Source organism: Emydura macquarii, unplaced genomic scaffold (assembly GCF_026122565.2).
Source record: "Emydura macquarii macquarii isolate MOO-44397 ecotype Brisbane River unplaced genomic scaffold, CSIRO-AGI_Emac_v2 contig_1253, whole genome shotgun sequence".
Lineage (NCBI taxonomy): Eukaryota > Metazoa > Chordata > Testudines > Chelidae > Emydura > Emydura macquarii.
This window is the reverse complement of record NW_027131390.1, coordinates 26,586,640-26,601,233: the sequence shown is the minus strand read 5'-3', so window position 1 is coordinate 26,601,233 and position 14,594 is coordinate 26,586,640. Positions and strand designations below refer to the sequence as shown.

The 14,594-nt window shown below is 37.1% G+C and overlaps 1 protein-coding gene across 1 annotated transcript in view; it reads right to left on the bottom strand.

The window, feature by feature from the left end:
• Positions 1-14,594, bottom strand: part of DACH2 (dachshund family transcription factor 2) — a 479,250-nt gene that overhangs the window by 204,442 nt on the left and 260,214 nt on the right. Inside the window, exon 2 of the mRNA XM_067548387.1 lies at positions 13,046-13,161. Within this exon, the coding sequence (XP_067404488.1) occupies positions 13,046-13,161 (116 nt within the window). The remainder of the gene's footprint in view (positions 1-13,045; positions 13,162-14,594) is intronic.

The window sequence follows — 14,594 nt, the reverse complement described above, 5'->3', positions numbered from 1 at the left end:
TTAACAAAATAATTCCTAGAGCAGATCTTTTAGAAAAACATCTAATCTTGATTTTAAAATGATCATTGATGGTGAATCCACTAATACACTTGGTAAATTGTTCCAATGGTTCATTACTGTCACCGATACAAATTTACAGTTTATTTCCAGTCAGAAATTGTCTTGCTTCAACTTCCAGCCATTAGATCATATTATACCCTTTCTCTGCTAGACTGACAAGCCCATTATTAAATATTTGTTTCCCATGTAGGTACTTTTAGACTGTAATCAAGTCACCCCTTAACTTTCTTCTTGTTAAACTAAATAGATTGAGCTCCTTGAGTCCATAAGACAGTTTTGTAATTCTTTAATCATTTTCATGGCTCTTCTCTGAACTCTCTCCAATGTATTAACATTCTTCTTGAACTGTGGGCCCCAGAACTGGATACAGTATTCCAGCAGCAGCTGCTGTCTGTTGTAGACACACTAGAAAAGATTATCTATATCATTTTTATTTACACTTACATACATGGATCCCATTTGATAGATACTGATAAAGAAAAATAAATAATTCCAAGAAACTGAAGGTAAAATTACAAAAATACCTCTTCTGCTTTATTTAGGAATTATTGTTTCAAATTCTTTATGAACAATGAAAAAAAGTATTTGTTGGACAATATTTTTAAAATGTGAGCACAAGAAAACATCGTAAGGATATGAGCATGGAAAATGATATGGTTGGCATCTTAAGTAGCATTACAAGGTGCAAAACTCAATCCATCAAGATGCTGAGCACTCTGAGCCTGTTCCAGTAAAGCACTTAAGCACGTGACTAGTCCTATTGTCTACTGTTTGTAGCTATCCTTTCAAAGCTCTGATTGTACACTGTATGTCAAATGGAAAAGATTTCTCATTACTTCTGAAAAGGAGATTTCCTTCCTTTATAAAAATATTAAATACAGACTTGCAGGATAATCCACTTACTAAATATATTTTAATATTGTTTTTATTACTTGAAAAGCGTATCTAATTAATAGCAAATTACACAGCCAGTAATTAAGCACTTGACCATTTTTTTACAAGCACCTAATGCTAAAAGCAAAAAGTGTAAGCTATGTAAAATTGATTTAGCATTGTTTCAACCTACTTTCTTCTTGACATATGTTACTGCGTGATTCATCCACATTTTCAGAATCAAAGTCCATGATCTGGCAAACCTAATCTGTTAATAAAATGAAAAGGTGACCTTGCCTAATTTAATAAGTCAGTGTAGAAATACTCTTTCAACATATTAAAGAATAAAGGAAAGGTTATCATAGCTTGCTTTTATAGGAGGGTACTCCACCTTTTCCAGATCATTTCTCAGACTTGCATTACTGTAATTCATTTGATTAAATAAAAAACCTTGTAGATCATTATATTTTAATAAAGGCTTTGTTTTGCTAATAAAAATGTCTGTTATTTACATTTTAGGCATGTATTATATATATTACTTTTCTTTCTGGAGTCAAGTTTTAAATATTCTGCCCATCATTAAATGAGCCTTGTACTTTGGGGAACTTTTTTTCCCTTGCAAACTATTTTTTGCATGAATTCAGTGCTGGCTAAAGAGTCTATTTGGCCTGGTAGCATAGGGAACTAAAGTCCTGCAATTATCCTTAGCACAGGTACAATATGACAGCAGCAGTGCAAGCTGTTCTGTATAACCCCATGAACATGCCTCAGCCTTAACTGGAGGGGACCATCTCCAAGAGTGTAAGGGTAGTTTGGGATCTATGCCCATTCAGACACTGGCCTCTCGTCTGAGAGCCCATTAGTAAATTAAGGTGATTCTGTGCTATGGACACATTTCCACGTAAGATGGCTCATCAAGTCATTTAAGATGGCTCATCAGACATACCAACACATTTCAATTATGCTAGATCAAAAATGGAGTTCAAATTTGTGCCCAGAACTGGGTATTTGGTAAGCATAATGGGAAGTAAATATATTAGTCTTTATAAAGTTATAATTTTTTTGTCCTAAATGCATTAAACTAGATCAGTGGTCCCCAAATTTTCAGAGGGGCACAGGAGGGCAGCCAGACCCAATGCGGGGCAGGGAGGGAGTACTACCCAGCCCTGCTCTGCCCTCAGCTCCACTCCGGCACTGGTCCTGGTCCCAGCCCCAGCCCTCAGCTCCACTCCCAGCCGTGGCCCTAGGCGAAGCCCTAGCCTTGGATCTCAGCCGCAGCCCCAGCCTCAGCTCTGGTCCTCAGCCCCAACTGCAGTCCCCGACTCTCGACCATTGCCCCAACCACGCCCTGCTCCTGGCCCCAACCGCGGCTTCCAACCATGTAAGGGGGAAGCAAGGGAAAAAGTTTGAGGACCATTGGGCTAGATGGAGCACCTGCCCAGTTGCTTGATGAAATGGGAAGGGTTGGAAAGAGGGGCACACAGAATGTGCTCTCTGCACATACCCCTTACAAACTTCCATGCGAGGACTGATAACTACAGCCCATGCATTTCGTATAGCACAAGGTCTGCTCAGGAATACGGCCTCTGAATATGCAGCTTCTCCAAAAGGAGCAGTGAGAAAGCAGATTCATGCTTTTCTGCTTCATTCAGCAAAGCTGGTCTTACTCAACATATTGCACTCTTCTAAGGGATAGGCACAGTGACCACCCTCCCCAGTAGCTCCAATGCAACTCTGCCTTACTCCATACAGAGCTGTGACTTCATGGGACAGTCTGGCTCACAACTCTGAATTTTGCTGGATTGACACTCTCTCTGGTTACTTCCAGCAGTAATTCCTGTCTCTGAACCCAGCCATTCCCACCCTTTCAGCATATGTGCGACTTTATTGACAATTCCAACACAAGTGTCAATCCTAAAATTCTGAAGTAATAAACAAGCATAAATGAGCTATTAAAGTTGTGAGATGTAACATTTAAGTAAATCTGGACAAATACTCTCCTTCCCAAATTCTTATGCCACTGGTCAGCCAGGTCACAACTTGCATTCTTGTGACATGTGAAATAGAAATCTTTGTGGTAAATGAACTTCTGCATGAGCTGTTTGTCTAGCTAATCTGAAAGCACAGAGTATTATTATTAATTATTATTATTATTAAAAGCTCTGCTTGCAAGTTACAACAAAATCATTTTAATGTTCATCTCTTAGGCTCTGGTGTATTTTTTAATGTAATTATTTTTTACTTACATTTGGTAGTTCTCTTTTATTTTTTCTTAAATAACAAGCCTACAGGTCACTCCTTCGGTGCTCACAATTTGGATAAAAATAAATCTATTAATGTTGCAATTTCATGATTATTTATACTGTATAGTATTGAAATAAGCTCAGTGGATTATACTTAACAATGAGAAGTTAACTTTACTGAGTACTGCGTATTAATATGCAATCTTTGCTACAACTAATACTCCAAACTAGAGTAAGATTGAAGTGCAGCAAAGTGGCATTTAATTGCCAAGCAGGCACACACTAAACATACAGTTAGGTTCAAACAGCCCAACTCAGTATTAGTATATGGGCTAAACTGGACAATAAAGTGTGATCAGAGAGAAGGACTAGGAAAAAGAGGTATCACAGACAAAGATGTGTAAAAAAACAATATTCTAAATTACCATTTGCTACAACTATACACTGTATAAAAGCCATTTTCATGAAAAGCATGATTTTCACTTAACCATTGTTCACCCAAATTTTAAGTATCTCTGACTCGGTGCATTAGTAAGTGATGTGATAAGATCAGCAAATACCATAAATCGTATAATTTATGGAAAAAATGTAGAGAAAAATGCTTTCTGGAAAACTTATTTATGTAATTCACACCTCTGAACAATAAACAAAAAATCATATATTTCCAATATTATCTACTTTTTAAAAAATATTATCAAATATTTTCTTAAGTAAGAGTAAGAGCAAATGACTGTTGGTATCTATAGGCTATCAAAAATACTGTCAGAAAATCAAGTTCTCCCCACACAACATATGCCAACCCTAATCCCATGGATATATTGCAGGTTAAAATGAGAAGGTAACAGATAATATCAATATTGGAAGTTTAATTTCATCAAGACTAAATATTCTTGGATGCCAAGAAAGCATTCCCACAGAATTCATAAACATATGGACTATTATTTTTCTAGCAGAGTAGTTTTAAGTTAATTTATTGTGTTTTTATGGTGTGTAGACTCACATATTATTCATAGCCTGTCAGTGCAGCAGCAAATTATAGCAAACATAATACTAAACATTACAACAGATAGCAAAAATTTATCTAATTTAGATTCTGTAATTTTTAAAATAGGTAATTGCTTACTTTAATTATGTCAAAAGCAAATAAGTGTGGCCATTACTTTTTTTGGTAGTACAATATAAAAGAAGTATGGCTATCAGTCAAGGAATTTCCATTGTAGCCATTATCACTTATATTTTCACTATAGGAATTGTTTTCTATTCACTTGAAAAGAACCTAGGCCATAAACTATCCAAGTACTTAAACATGTGCTTAACTTTAAGTGTGTAAGTAGTCCCATTCAAGTCAGTAGGACTAGCTGCATGCATAACTTTACTGCAAATTACAAAACTCTGTGCAACAGATTGAGAAGAACTGGCATTAAATTAATAATATCCAACTATTATATTCCATCAAGAGGAATTAATCACACAGGATGAAATACCACTAAGAAATCACTTGCATTTAAATATGGTGTGTTTTTATGTTATTTGCTGAGCTTTGTTTTGTTCCCTATCTGAATTTTCTGGTCAATTTGCAACAGTACAGTTACACCAACTGTTCACAATTTTGTCAAAACACAGACTTAGAAGACTTTCCTATGAGAAATCTCACTACTCAAATCTAATTTAGATATGGAGGCTGGCATTAAAGATCATGTTATTTGAGTAAACAGATTGGATTTAGACAGTGCAAATAGATGGCTGACTATATACTTTACTCCATAGATCAATGTTTTTCTGCAACCATTATCTCTGTGAGGTATGGTCACTGTAACTGTCGACCCTGCAATGAAAAGTTTACAATTGTGTTTATTTAAATGGATTCTTAAATTAAATTTTGGTTTCCACTTTATTACAGACAATTACTAGTCAAGCCACCGAAAATGAGAATTAAAATGACTGAAGATACAATGGGCCTATGTGTCTTTTGCTAAACACCACTAAAATCAACTGGATAAATTTGACCCAGAGTGCAGACACCAGTGGAGTGACAAAGGATTTATATTCTTTTTCTGCAATGATATACCCATCATTTTCAGAGTACTGTTTTAGCATACACTGCCCTATTCCCAAACAATGGAGAATCAGGATTAGGCATGATCTTGCCAAAAGGTAGCATCTCTAGAATCTGAAGTTGTTCGATTTGACTACAGGAGGATTATCGTACTAGAGTGCATTTAGATGAGCCTCAAAACCAGCTGAGTCAATAAGCTGATCCCTATTAATGTCAGTGGAAAATGCCTCAATGCCAACTTAATTTCAATTAATTCAGACATTTAATCAAAGCTAGTATAACTCCTAGAACTAAGAGTTAAGCTAAAACCCACAAAACGATTTGAGATTCTTAAAGGAACACAATTAATTCAGACATTTAAATGCCAGAATATGTCCTGTACTTTAAAGCTAAATTTATTGGATGGAGAATCTTTCAGAATCCAAGTATTTTTGTTCAGTTTCTCCACTATGAAAATGAAAAATGAAACCCAACAGCCACTGTTCAGCCACAATATTACTATTTTGTTGCTACTAAGGAAGCCATCCAAACTACAGAGGGAACTCAAAATAACAAGATGTCTTCCAGAGCTTTGTTGTCATCATTGCTAACTTTATCTCTATTCATGATAATTCTGAGTAATGAGTTATATAGAAAAGAAACGTTGCCAAGCCACACTGGTTTCCTCCATAAGAAGCAAAGCATGAGCCTTGGGGAGAAAATCAATATCAGCTAAATGGAAAAGGATGACGCCATTAACAGAAAACAAATTTATTATCAATTTGTTAAGAGGGATTCTGAAAACCATGAAGAAAAATAAAGAGTATGAATTATTTAAAATCTTGACTTGTTATGAATTTATCTATTTATGCACGTGAAGAAACATTCTAGCGTTTCCCTACATTCCCAAACCAGTCTACAGCTACTCTACAAAGCACCCAGTCAGAATATAATAAAGCAATTTTCATAACAAATCCCCCAAAATAAATGAAACTCTCCTGATTAAGAATTTTGTTACCATCTTCAAGTTTCCCAAACAGTTCACTGACACTAGCAAATCTGGCCAAGTTGAGAGCAGAGGTGGACTGAATATTTAAGTGCATTCATTTTTTCTGCCAGTTCTCAACACAAAACCAAGCAAAACTTGGCCATTTTAGCTAAGCGTCATTTTGAGCTTTGTGATCTCAAAGAAGCTTTGAACTCAGAAGGATCAAAACCAAAAACAGCTTTGCACAAACCCTTACACCTCTTTGACAATAATTAGTAGCTGAGACCATGTTTAATTAAGTTCTCAAAGAATTGAGATTTAATGATATATTTTTGGGCAGGCTGAAGCTCAGACTCTTTATTTCTAGGTGCAATATGCATCTGCCTAAAATGTCCCTGTAAAACAGAGGCAGACACTGAAAATGTGGACCTTAAAGACAGATAATACAAAACAGAAAGGGAGACTCTGGATTATTGGGTATGTTTTTTTCAAGATATCAGTGCTCCTGTAAGGAGTTGCACTTTAAAGACTAATGACTAGTTTAAAAAAAAAAACTGGTCTCATACTCGATTCCTCAAACACTTAGAACTCCCATTCATTTCAGAGTATTTACCCTTCACAGAAAGCTGTAGGCATCAGCATTTTGGTTTGTGGTTTTGGAATCAAACACTTGGGTATTTAAGAATTCAATATATACAGAATTTGACTTTAAAATCAAATCAAATAGGTATTTTAATGATCACATGTGCACCCAACACCAATTATTGCACAATAAAATAAAATAGTGACAGTGTAACTTATTTGTCAGTTATATAATACAATGGATAGCTTTCCTACATTATTTACACATATTTTCCTTTCTCAGGAATTGCATTAGCTATGGTAGTAACATGCATTAGCTATGGTATTAAAAAGGAATATGATTTTTTATTCTTTAAAAAAATAGCTCTTTTAAGGTCTAGCTCGTAAGCATGTCATTTGTATAAAATATTTCTAATTTTGGGGACATACCAGATGGAATGCAGGGCACTGTGGGATATGCCATTTATCACAATGACAGTGTGTAGGTAGCAGTGATCCTCTCACCACAGGGGGCAGCTAGAACTGCAAATCTGGAGCAGCATTAATAGCTGGACTAGTGGAGTTTGGCAACACTTCTACTACTCATTAACTGAATCATATTAATTTATTAGCCATATATATCAAAGTAATTCACTACAGAATTGTCACCAAGAACAGTTTATAACCCCACAGGCAGAGAAATCTTGCAGTCATCTTGAGACAGTGTGTATGGCTTGGATTTTTTAAAAGATAATAATTCAGTCAAACCAGGTAATGCCAATAATGACAAAGTTGTCCATATGCTTCCTATTAGAAAGGGAACTTAAAAAAAGAACATCCATTATTACCAAAAAGGGATAATGGGAAACAACATAAGGGATCTGGAGAAGTGAGATGTAAACATACCAAAATGCTCAATCTACTACGTTGATGAGAACAGTTCACTAATCCATATAATCATTTGCTTTCTTTGCTCCTAGGCCAGTTACAATGGGACAGAGGATTCAGACTTCTTTCAACATTTTGTTAGCAGCCATCAGGCATGGTAGCCTTAAATCCAGCTACTTTATGTGGTGAAACGAGTCAACAGGTATTCTAAGTTGACCAGAAGCGTGTGCTTATACTATAAGTAACAGCTGCTTCCTCTCAGAACTCAATCAGCTCAGCTTCACAGCAAGAACAGAGGAGCTTCTAAAGATTTGGTGGATTGTACATTTTTCTAGTTTGAATAAAGATCAGAATTTTCTAAGTTTATCTGAATTTCAAACATTTGAGCCAATGCCACATATTGCTGTTGACCTCCATGCAACGAAGCCCTCTTTTTTGGCAACAGATTCAACTCTGTCCCGGCTGCATCTCTCAATAAGCATGCTCTCATTCCTCCACACACCCCTTAGCTCTGCAAGCTTTCATAGCAAGTCTTGCAGCTTTTCTGCTAGGCCAGTTCAAGTACAACTGGGAAGCAGATTTGGGACCAGGTATGGGTAAAAGTGGGGAGATAAACTGTGATTAATAAAAGGCAGATGGGTATTGATGGTGGTGGTATACCTCACATCTAGTTCTCTTCTCTAACATATAAATCCTAAATTAAAGTACTGGGGAGGTGAAGAAACAAATTGACAGAGCCAGACGGGTACCCAGAAGTCACCTACTACAGGACAGACCCACCAAAGAAAACAACAGAATACCACTGGCCATCACCTACAACCCCCAGATAAAATCTCTCCAACACATCATTAAGGATCTACAACCTATCCTAGCAGATGATCCCTCACTCGCTCAAGCTGTGAGAGGCAGTCCTATCCTTGCTTACAGACAGCCCCCCAACCTGAAGCAAATACTCACTAGCAACCGTACACCATACAACAAGAACACTAACCCAGGAACCTATCCCTGCAACAAACCCTGTTGCCAGCTCTGCCCGCACATTGACTCTAGTGACACCATCACAGGACCTAACCACATCAGCCACATCATCAGGAGCTCATTCACCTGCACGTCTACTAATGTAATGTATGCCATTATGTGCCAGCAATGCCCCTCTGCCATGTACATTGGCCAAACCGGACTGTCACTATGCAAAAGAATAAATGGACACAAATCAGACATAAAAAATGGTAACATCCATAAACCAGTCAGAGAGTACTTCAATCTCCCAGGACACTCTGTAGCTGACTTGAAAGTTGCCATACTTCTATAAAAAAACTTCAAAAACAGACTTCAGGAAGAAACTGCAGAGCTGGAACTCATATGCAAACTTGACACAATCAGATTGGGTCTGAATAGGCCTCATCTACTCTAACTGAATTGACTTTGTTAGCACTTGCCCTCCCCATTGTTGTTTCTTACCCTTGGATGTATATATATGCCTCCTATCAGCGATTTCCATTTCATGCATCTGACGAAGTGGGTTGCAGCCCACGAAAGATTATGCCCGCAGAAATTTGTTAGTCTTTAACTCTCATTGTTTTTGCTGGAAAGACCAAATTATTCTTAACAATTTTTCTGAGCATGCAGAAACAAAAAGAAACTACTGTTTAATGTAGTATTTGGAAGCAAGGCAACACTTAAACTTACAGTATTCCTGTAGCCACCACTGTATTGATTAAATACTCAAAGGCGCTAAATGGTATTCATTATCTACTAATTGAACTATTTCATTTACACTTAACTTTTAATAAACCAACAAGAAACTAAGACAGAGGAAAAAATGCACAGGTTTGTGAACAAAAGTGTTGAGTTTTCTATCCACACACTTGAAGCCAAAAAGTTAAAGCTGCAAAGTGCATTATGCCTAATTTAACTGCCCGTTTATTATGTTAAAATGATCATGTAAACTGAGCTGTTACAGCCCAAATGGGTGATGAAAATAGCAACATGTATTACAAGAGGTGAAATGCAGATGGCTGACTCAAGTCTAGAGAAAGCTGCTGACCGTCACTCTCCAGAGTGATCTGTGAATCCCCAACTCACAGAAGCAGCTCCTTGGGACCTATCCATCCACCCAGCAGAATAGCTGAAGGTGAACTGCTGAGATTTTGAATTGATAGATCAATAAAAGAAGGAGGGACTGAAGAGCATAAAAGGAAGGTATGAATCACATAATTGCTGATGAGGAACTCAGTGTTTGCTATGTGGAGTTTAAGTGAGCAGTGAACAACTAGTATGATATTTTGTAGAGAGACAGACAGACTTTGGAAAATTTCAAAGCTACTCAAGCATAATGAGTTTGAAATTTCCTATCTGAAGCATGAAGGCAGATTTACATAACCATCTTTGTGTGCTTGCTCCACCAAGATATGACAAGATCAGAGGCTGAGTTATTTAAGGGGAGAGAGTTCAGAGGAGATGTAGGGCTGAGGAGGCCCAGAAGAGGAAAGGAGGCCTAGGGAGGAAAACTCTGTTGCATGTACCACGAGAAAGGAGAAGAGTTAAAGCAGCACCAAGATATAAGGAAAAAATGCTCCCCAACACCATTTCTAAATCAATGGGAAGAGGGGGTTCTCCTGAGGATCTGCCAAATGGCTGCATTCTCTCCCCAGTCACGCTCACAGCCTGGGCTGTTTTCCTCTCTACGATGCCTGTTAAGTGCAGCTAGCTGGCCCAGCAAACAGGAGAAAGTGCTTCTACCTCCCACGTGGCAAAAGGCTGACATTGTTTTAGACAAAAGTTTTGTAGGACACTGGTCTGGAGGACTATCCCTAATTAAAGAATAGATAGCCCAGGCTAAACAACAAATAATGGTAAGTGTGAGAGAACTTAAGCACCCAAACTGATATATGACCAGGAGACAATGGGTTTACACCTCTGTGATCACTCCCTGGTTCTAATTTACTACACATCACCCAAGTTTTATAACTACCCCACCTTCTTTGAGAAGCGTTTACATTTATTAGTTTTAGTTCAACTGGGGAGAAAAAAAAGACAAATGTCAGAAGCCTTTCAGACAGAGTCTGAGAGATGGTTTAATCCAATAATTAAAAGTACACAGATATAAATAAAGAGCACAGAGGCTTCATGTCCAAGATGCCTCATCCAGATACATACCGCAAATCCGCAATGAGTGTGGAAATGGTTCTTGTAGTACCTTTCTTTCCTTATTCAGAGACTGTCCCATCCCTCCATTCTTTGAAAGAAGGCTTGCTTTGCTCTCTCTCTCTTTTTTCCTTTTTTTTTTTTTTTTGCAAATAACATGCAGCTGCCTCAAGTAATTAAAGCTTCAGTAAGATCCAGAGGCACTGTTTCAGCTTCCCTTAGGAAGCCCACCTCAGGAGCCCACCTGTACCACTGTAGTGAAAATAATGTGGAGAGTGCCATGACCATATAGGTCTTCATCTGAGTCTGCAAAGGACTTGTATCAGTCTTCACAATCCCTCTTCTTTGTGAGCAATATCTTTGCAAAAGTAGTTTTAAACATTTACTTTAGTATTTGGTTAAACATCTTCAACATTTTCCAAAAGATTGTCTAGTAATTTGGAGTTCAAGCTTTTTTATTTAATTTTACCAATTTTTTACTTTTAAAGCATGTTTAATTACTTTCTGTTGGCAGAGGAGCACATATTTCCACATGGATTCATTTGAATGCTATTTTACTAAGCATACAATGCACACTGGGGTTCTAACACACTCCCAGTTCAATTCAATATGCCTTTTGCATAGCTTTAGACCCCATTTGCAAACACAGTGTCAATACCGTGTACTTTTGACAACAATTTTATCAACACTGGTTGCCTCTTGGACACGTTATCACAAATACCACACAAAATATATAAAAACCCTTAGTCTGGGAATGAGATATAGTTTTAAAAAATTCTAAAAATAAAAATGTGTTTATGAAAATCAGTCTTCCGGGTGAATGCATAATTCTAGAGCTTCAATACAGTACAAATGAATTATTAATTACACATTGTCATAATTATACAACAGACTGAGGACCAACTGAACTGAGGGGGGGAGGGTTGAATCTAGCAAAATGCTTTCAAACTTTGAGTACATGTTTAATAAAGCAATTATTGATGTTATTATTGCTTAAGAATGTTCATTCCTGCTTCCATGATGGCACTTTATTGTACAGCAGTGGGTCAAGAGAACTGAAATTCTTCATTAATTTCCCACTCACTGCACAATGGGACGTGAGAGGATTTAAGGCCCTGATCCTGCAACCTCTTGAAAGTGGGTGGACTGCTGTGCCCACACAGAGCCTCACTGAGCTCAATGGGATAGTGCAGCAGCCCATCCATGTTGCACAATCATGGCCTAAATTAATATGCCCCAGGCACTCCCTTAAGAACCACATATTTGGGTTAATGACTAAAGAGTAGCTTATGCCTTTCAGTCACAGCCCATCCCTTCAAAATTCTAAACATCTTCCTCAACTTGCTCTATACCCTCACCTCCTGCTAAACACCATGCAAGATTGGGTCATTACTGAGACACAAGCAATGTATTCAATGCCTGGGGTGGTTCTGTACTGTACTGTTGCAACATCATTATGATTGCTAGACCTGTGGAATATTTAAATCATTGGTTACATTCTATTGTATATTAATAAAGTTGTGATGGTTGACCTTAGCAAATAAACACATGCATATTGCACTATTAGTTGGTGGCAATTATAACAAGAAGCTTCACTAACATTTAAATTTTCTATGCTTTTCATGTACATTGCCTTAATAAATTAGAGAATAACAGCAAAACACTATTAATTATGTAATATTTTAGGTGTATTTACAGTCAACGGATGGTATTATTATGCTATTATTTTATATTTTGTGATATCAAATTAAGAGTACTAAAACAGAACATCATGACCAACTGCATTTGGTTTTAGTCATCCTTTTGATAACCACGATTTCCATAGTTTGGGTGACCAGTTTTACATCTTCCTAACCTACAATAATGATTTTATAGCATACATATTAGTCACCTTGTTTATATCTCTTGAGAACTAAAAGACACATGCACCAAAAAGTAAAAAATGCACACTATAGAACCCTTTAAGACAATGACTAATTTTCTGAGGTTTTTGTTTTTTAAAGAATGTATTTAATGGAATTTCCTGTAAGGAAATTACAATTAATAAAGAACTAAACTACAAATCCATTAGATTTTAGTCACTGCAGCAACAAAACATAGTTTTAATAAATACTCAAAAAAATCCAATAACGTAACCTCTGGTAAAGCTTGAAAAGCCCTGAAGGACATGGTATTTGGATCAATAATAGTTTATTTCAACTGCTATATGGTATGAAGAAACCAGGCTGATCATCTGATGGATTTTATTACCTGTCGGGGAGATAAGTCCCGGTGATAACAGGCCTGGGACTCCATGGGGAAGAAGACGTGCATTTTCTTGTATAGCAACTCCCAAAGAGCGCTTCGGGGGTCTTCCTGGCCGTGAGCTGTTGAAATACGAGGGTAAATTTAAATGCATTTTCTTTATGAAATGTTTGCTTAATACATGTTGTATTCATTTGTATTATACAAGTATGAACCATATGTATATATAGAGAGAGAGAGAGAATGAGAGAGACGCACACACACTTGCCTAGGAGAAAAGGACCGCTTGTAGCAGGTTAAATATAAAAAGCATTGTACTGTACTCAAATGATCCATCAGTGAAATACTGAGTGACATGTACCCTTACAGAAGCATGCACTCAGAGTCATATGGAGTGACTGTATGTTAAAGGATAAAGAGCTAAGTAAATTTTAGGATAAATCACTAGACTGGGAACAAGGAAATTCTGACTGCCAATCCTGGCTCTGCCACTGACTTTAGACCTTGAGATGGTCATTTAATCACTGTTTCTCAGTACCCGCATCTGTAAAATGGGGCTAATGTGCCTCACAGGGATGCTGCTAAAATCATATGATTTATCTTTACACCATGCTTTGAGAAGATAACTACTTCTGTAGTAAGGATTATTTTCCAGATTGCTATCACCAAATTGGGGCCTGGGAGTTTGAGAACTGAGTCCACTAAAAATAAGAAACCAAAAGACTTGAATGCAACATGTATTCATTCCTTCTAGTATCCTGTCGCCTCCCCACCCCTCCCTCTATCCAAATACCTTTTAAACCACACTACATAATAATGCCAACTCTTGAAGTGGCTATAGTAATTTAACTATCAGCCTTTTCAGTCCTGATTTCCCTTCCTCACAGACTGACTGGTGTTTCTGACTGCTAGGCAAAGGCTAAAACAATGTTGGCCTAATGTAACAAATTCTCACAGCTTATGAATTTTGATTACAAGTTTTAATTCATAATGTAAAGAAGTAAAAGATCCGTGTATTTGTCTATTCCATTCCTAATGCAGTTTGTGTATCTGGACTACCATCCTGCAGCTGTCACCACAACAGAGATGAACAGAGCAAAGACCATTGGAATCATCTCTTTCTCACGCCAATTCATAAAAATATAAGGTTCTAATGTTTGCAAAGATATTGCCACTTTTCTTTGGTAAAAATACATTTTACTCAGCTGAACAACAGAACTTTTGACAAAATACTGTGAAACATTGTATTAAATAACCAAGCTGCAACAATAAATGAGGTTCAAATAGAGAGCATATCCAAAGGAGACTTTTGGTTCACAAACAAATTTAAGTTAAAGTTCATTCTATCAACTTTGCAGTGGCAAAGCTCTCCATCAATGTAAGACAAACTCTGTGTTTAAATGAAGACAACTTCCAGTACCACTACGCAGAGGTACCATTACCCTGTTCATTTTTCACACCATGTGCTAGAGTTATTTTGTTTTATTGTACATCAAACTAGCACAAAATCATTTTTTCTGGTTTACTATTTTCGGTCTATAAACTCCTCTTCCCC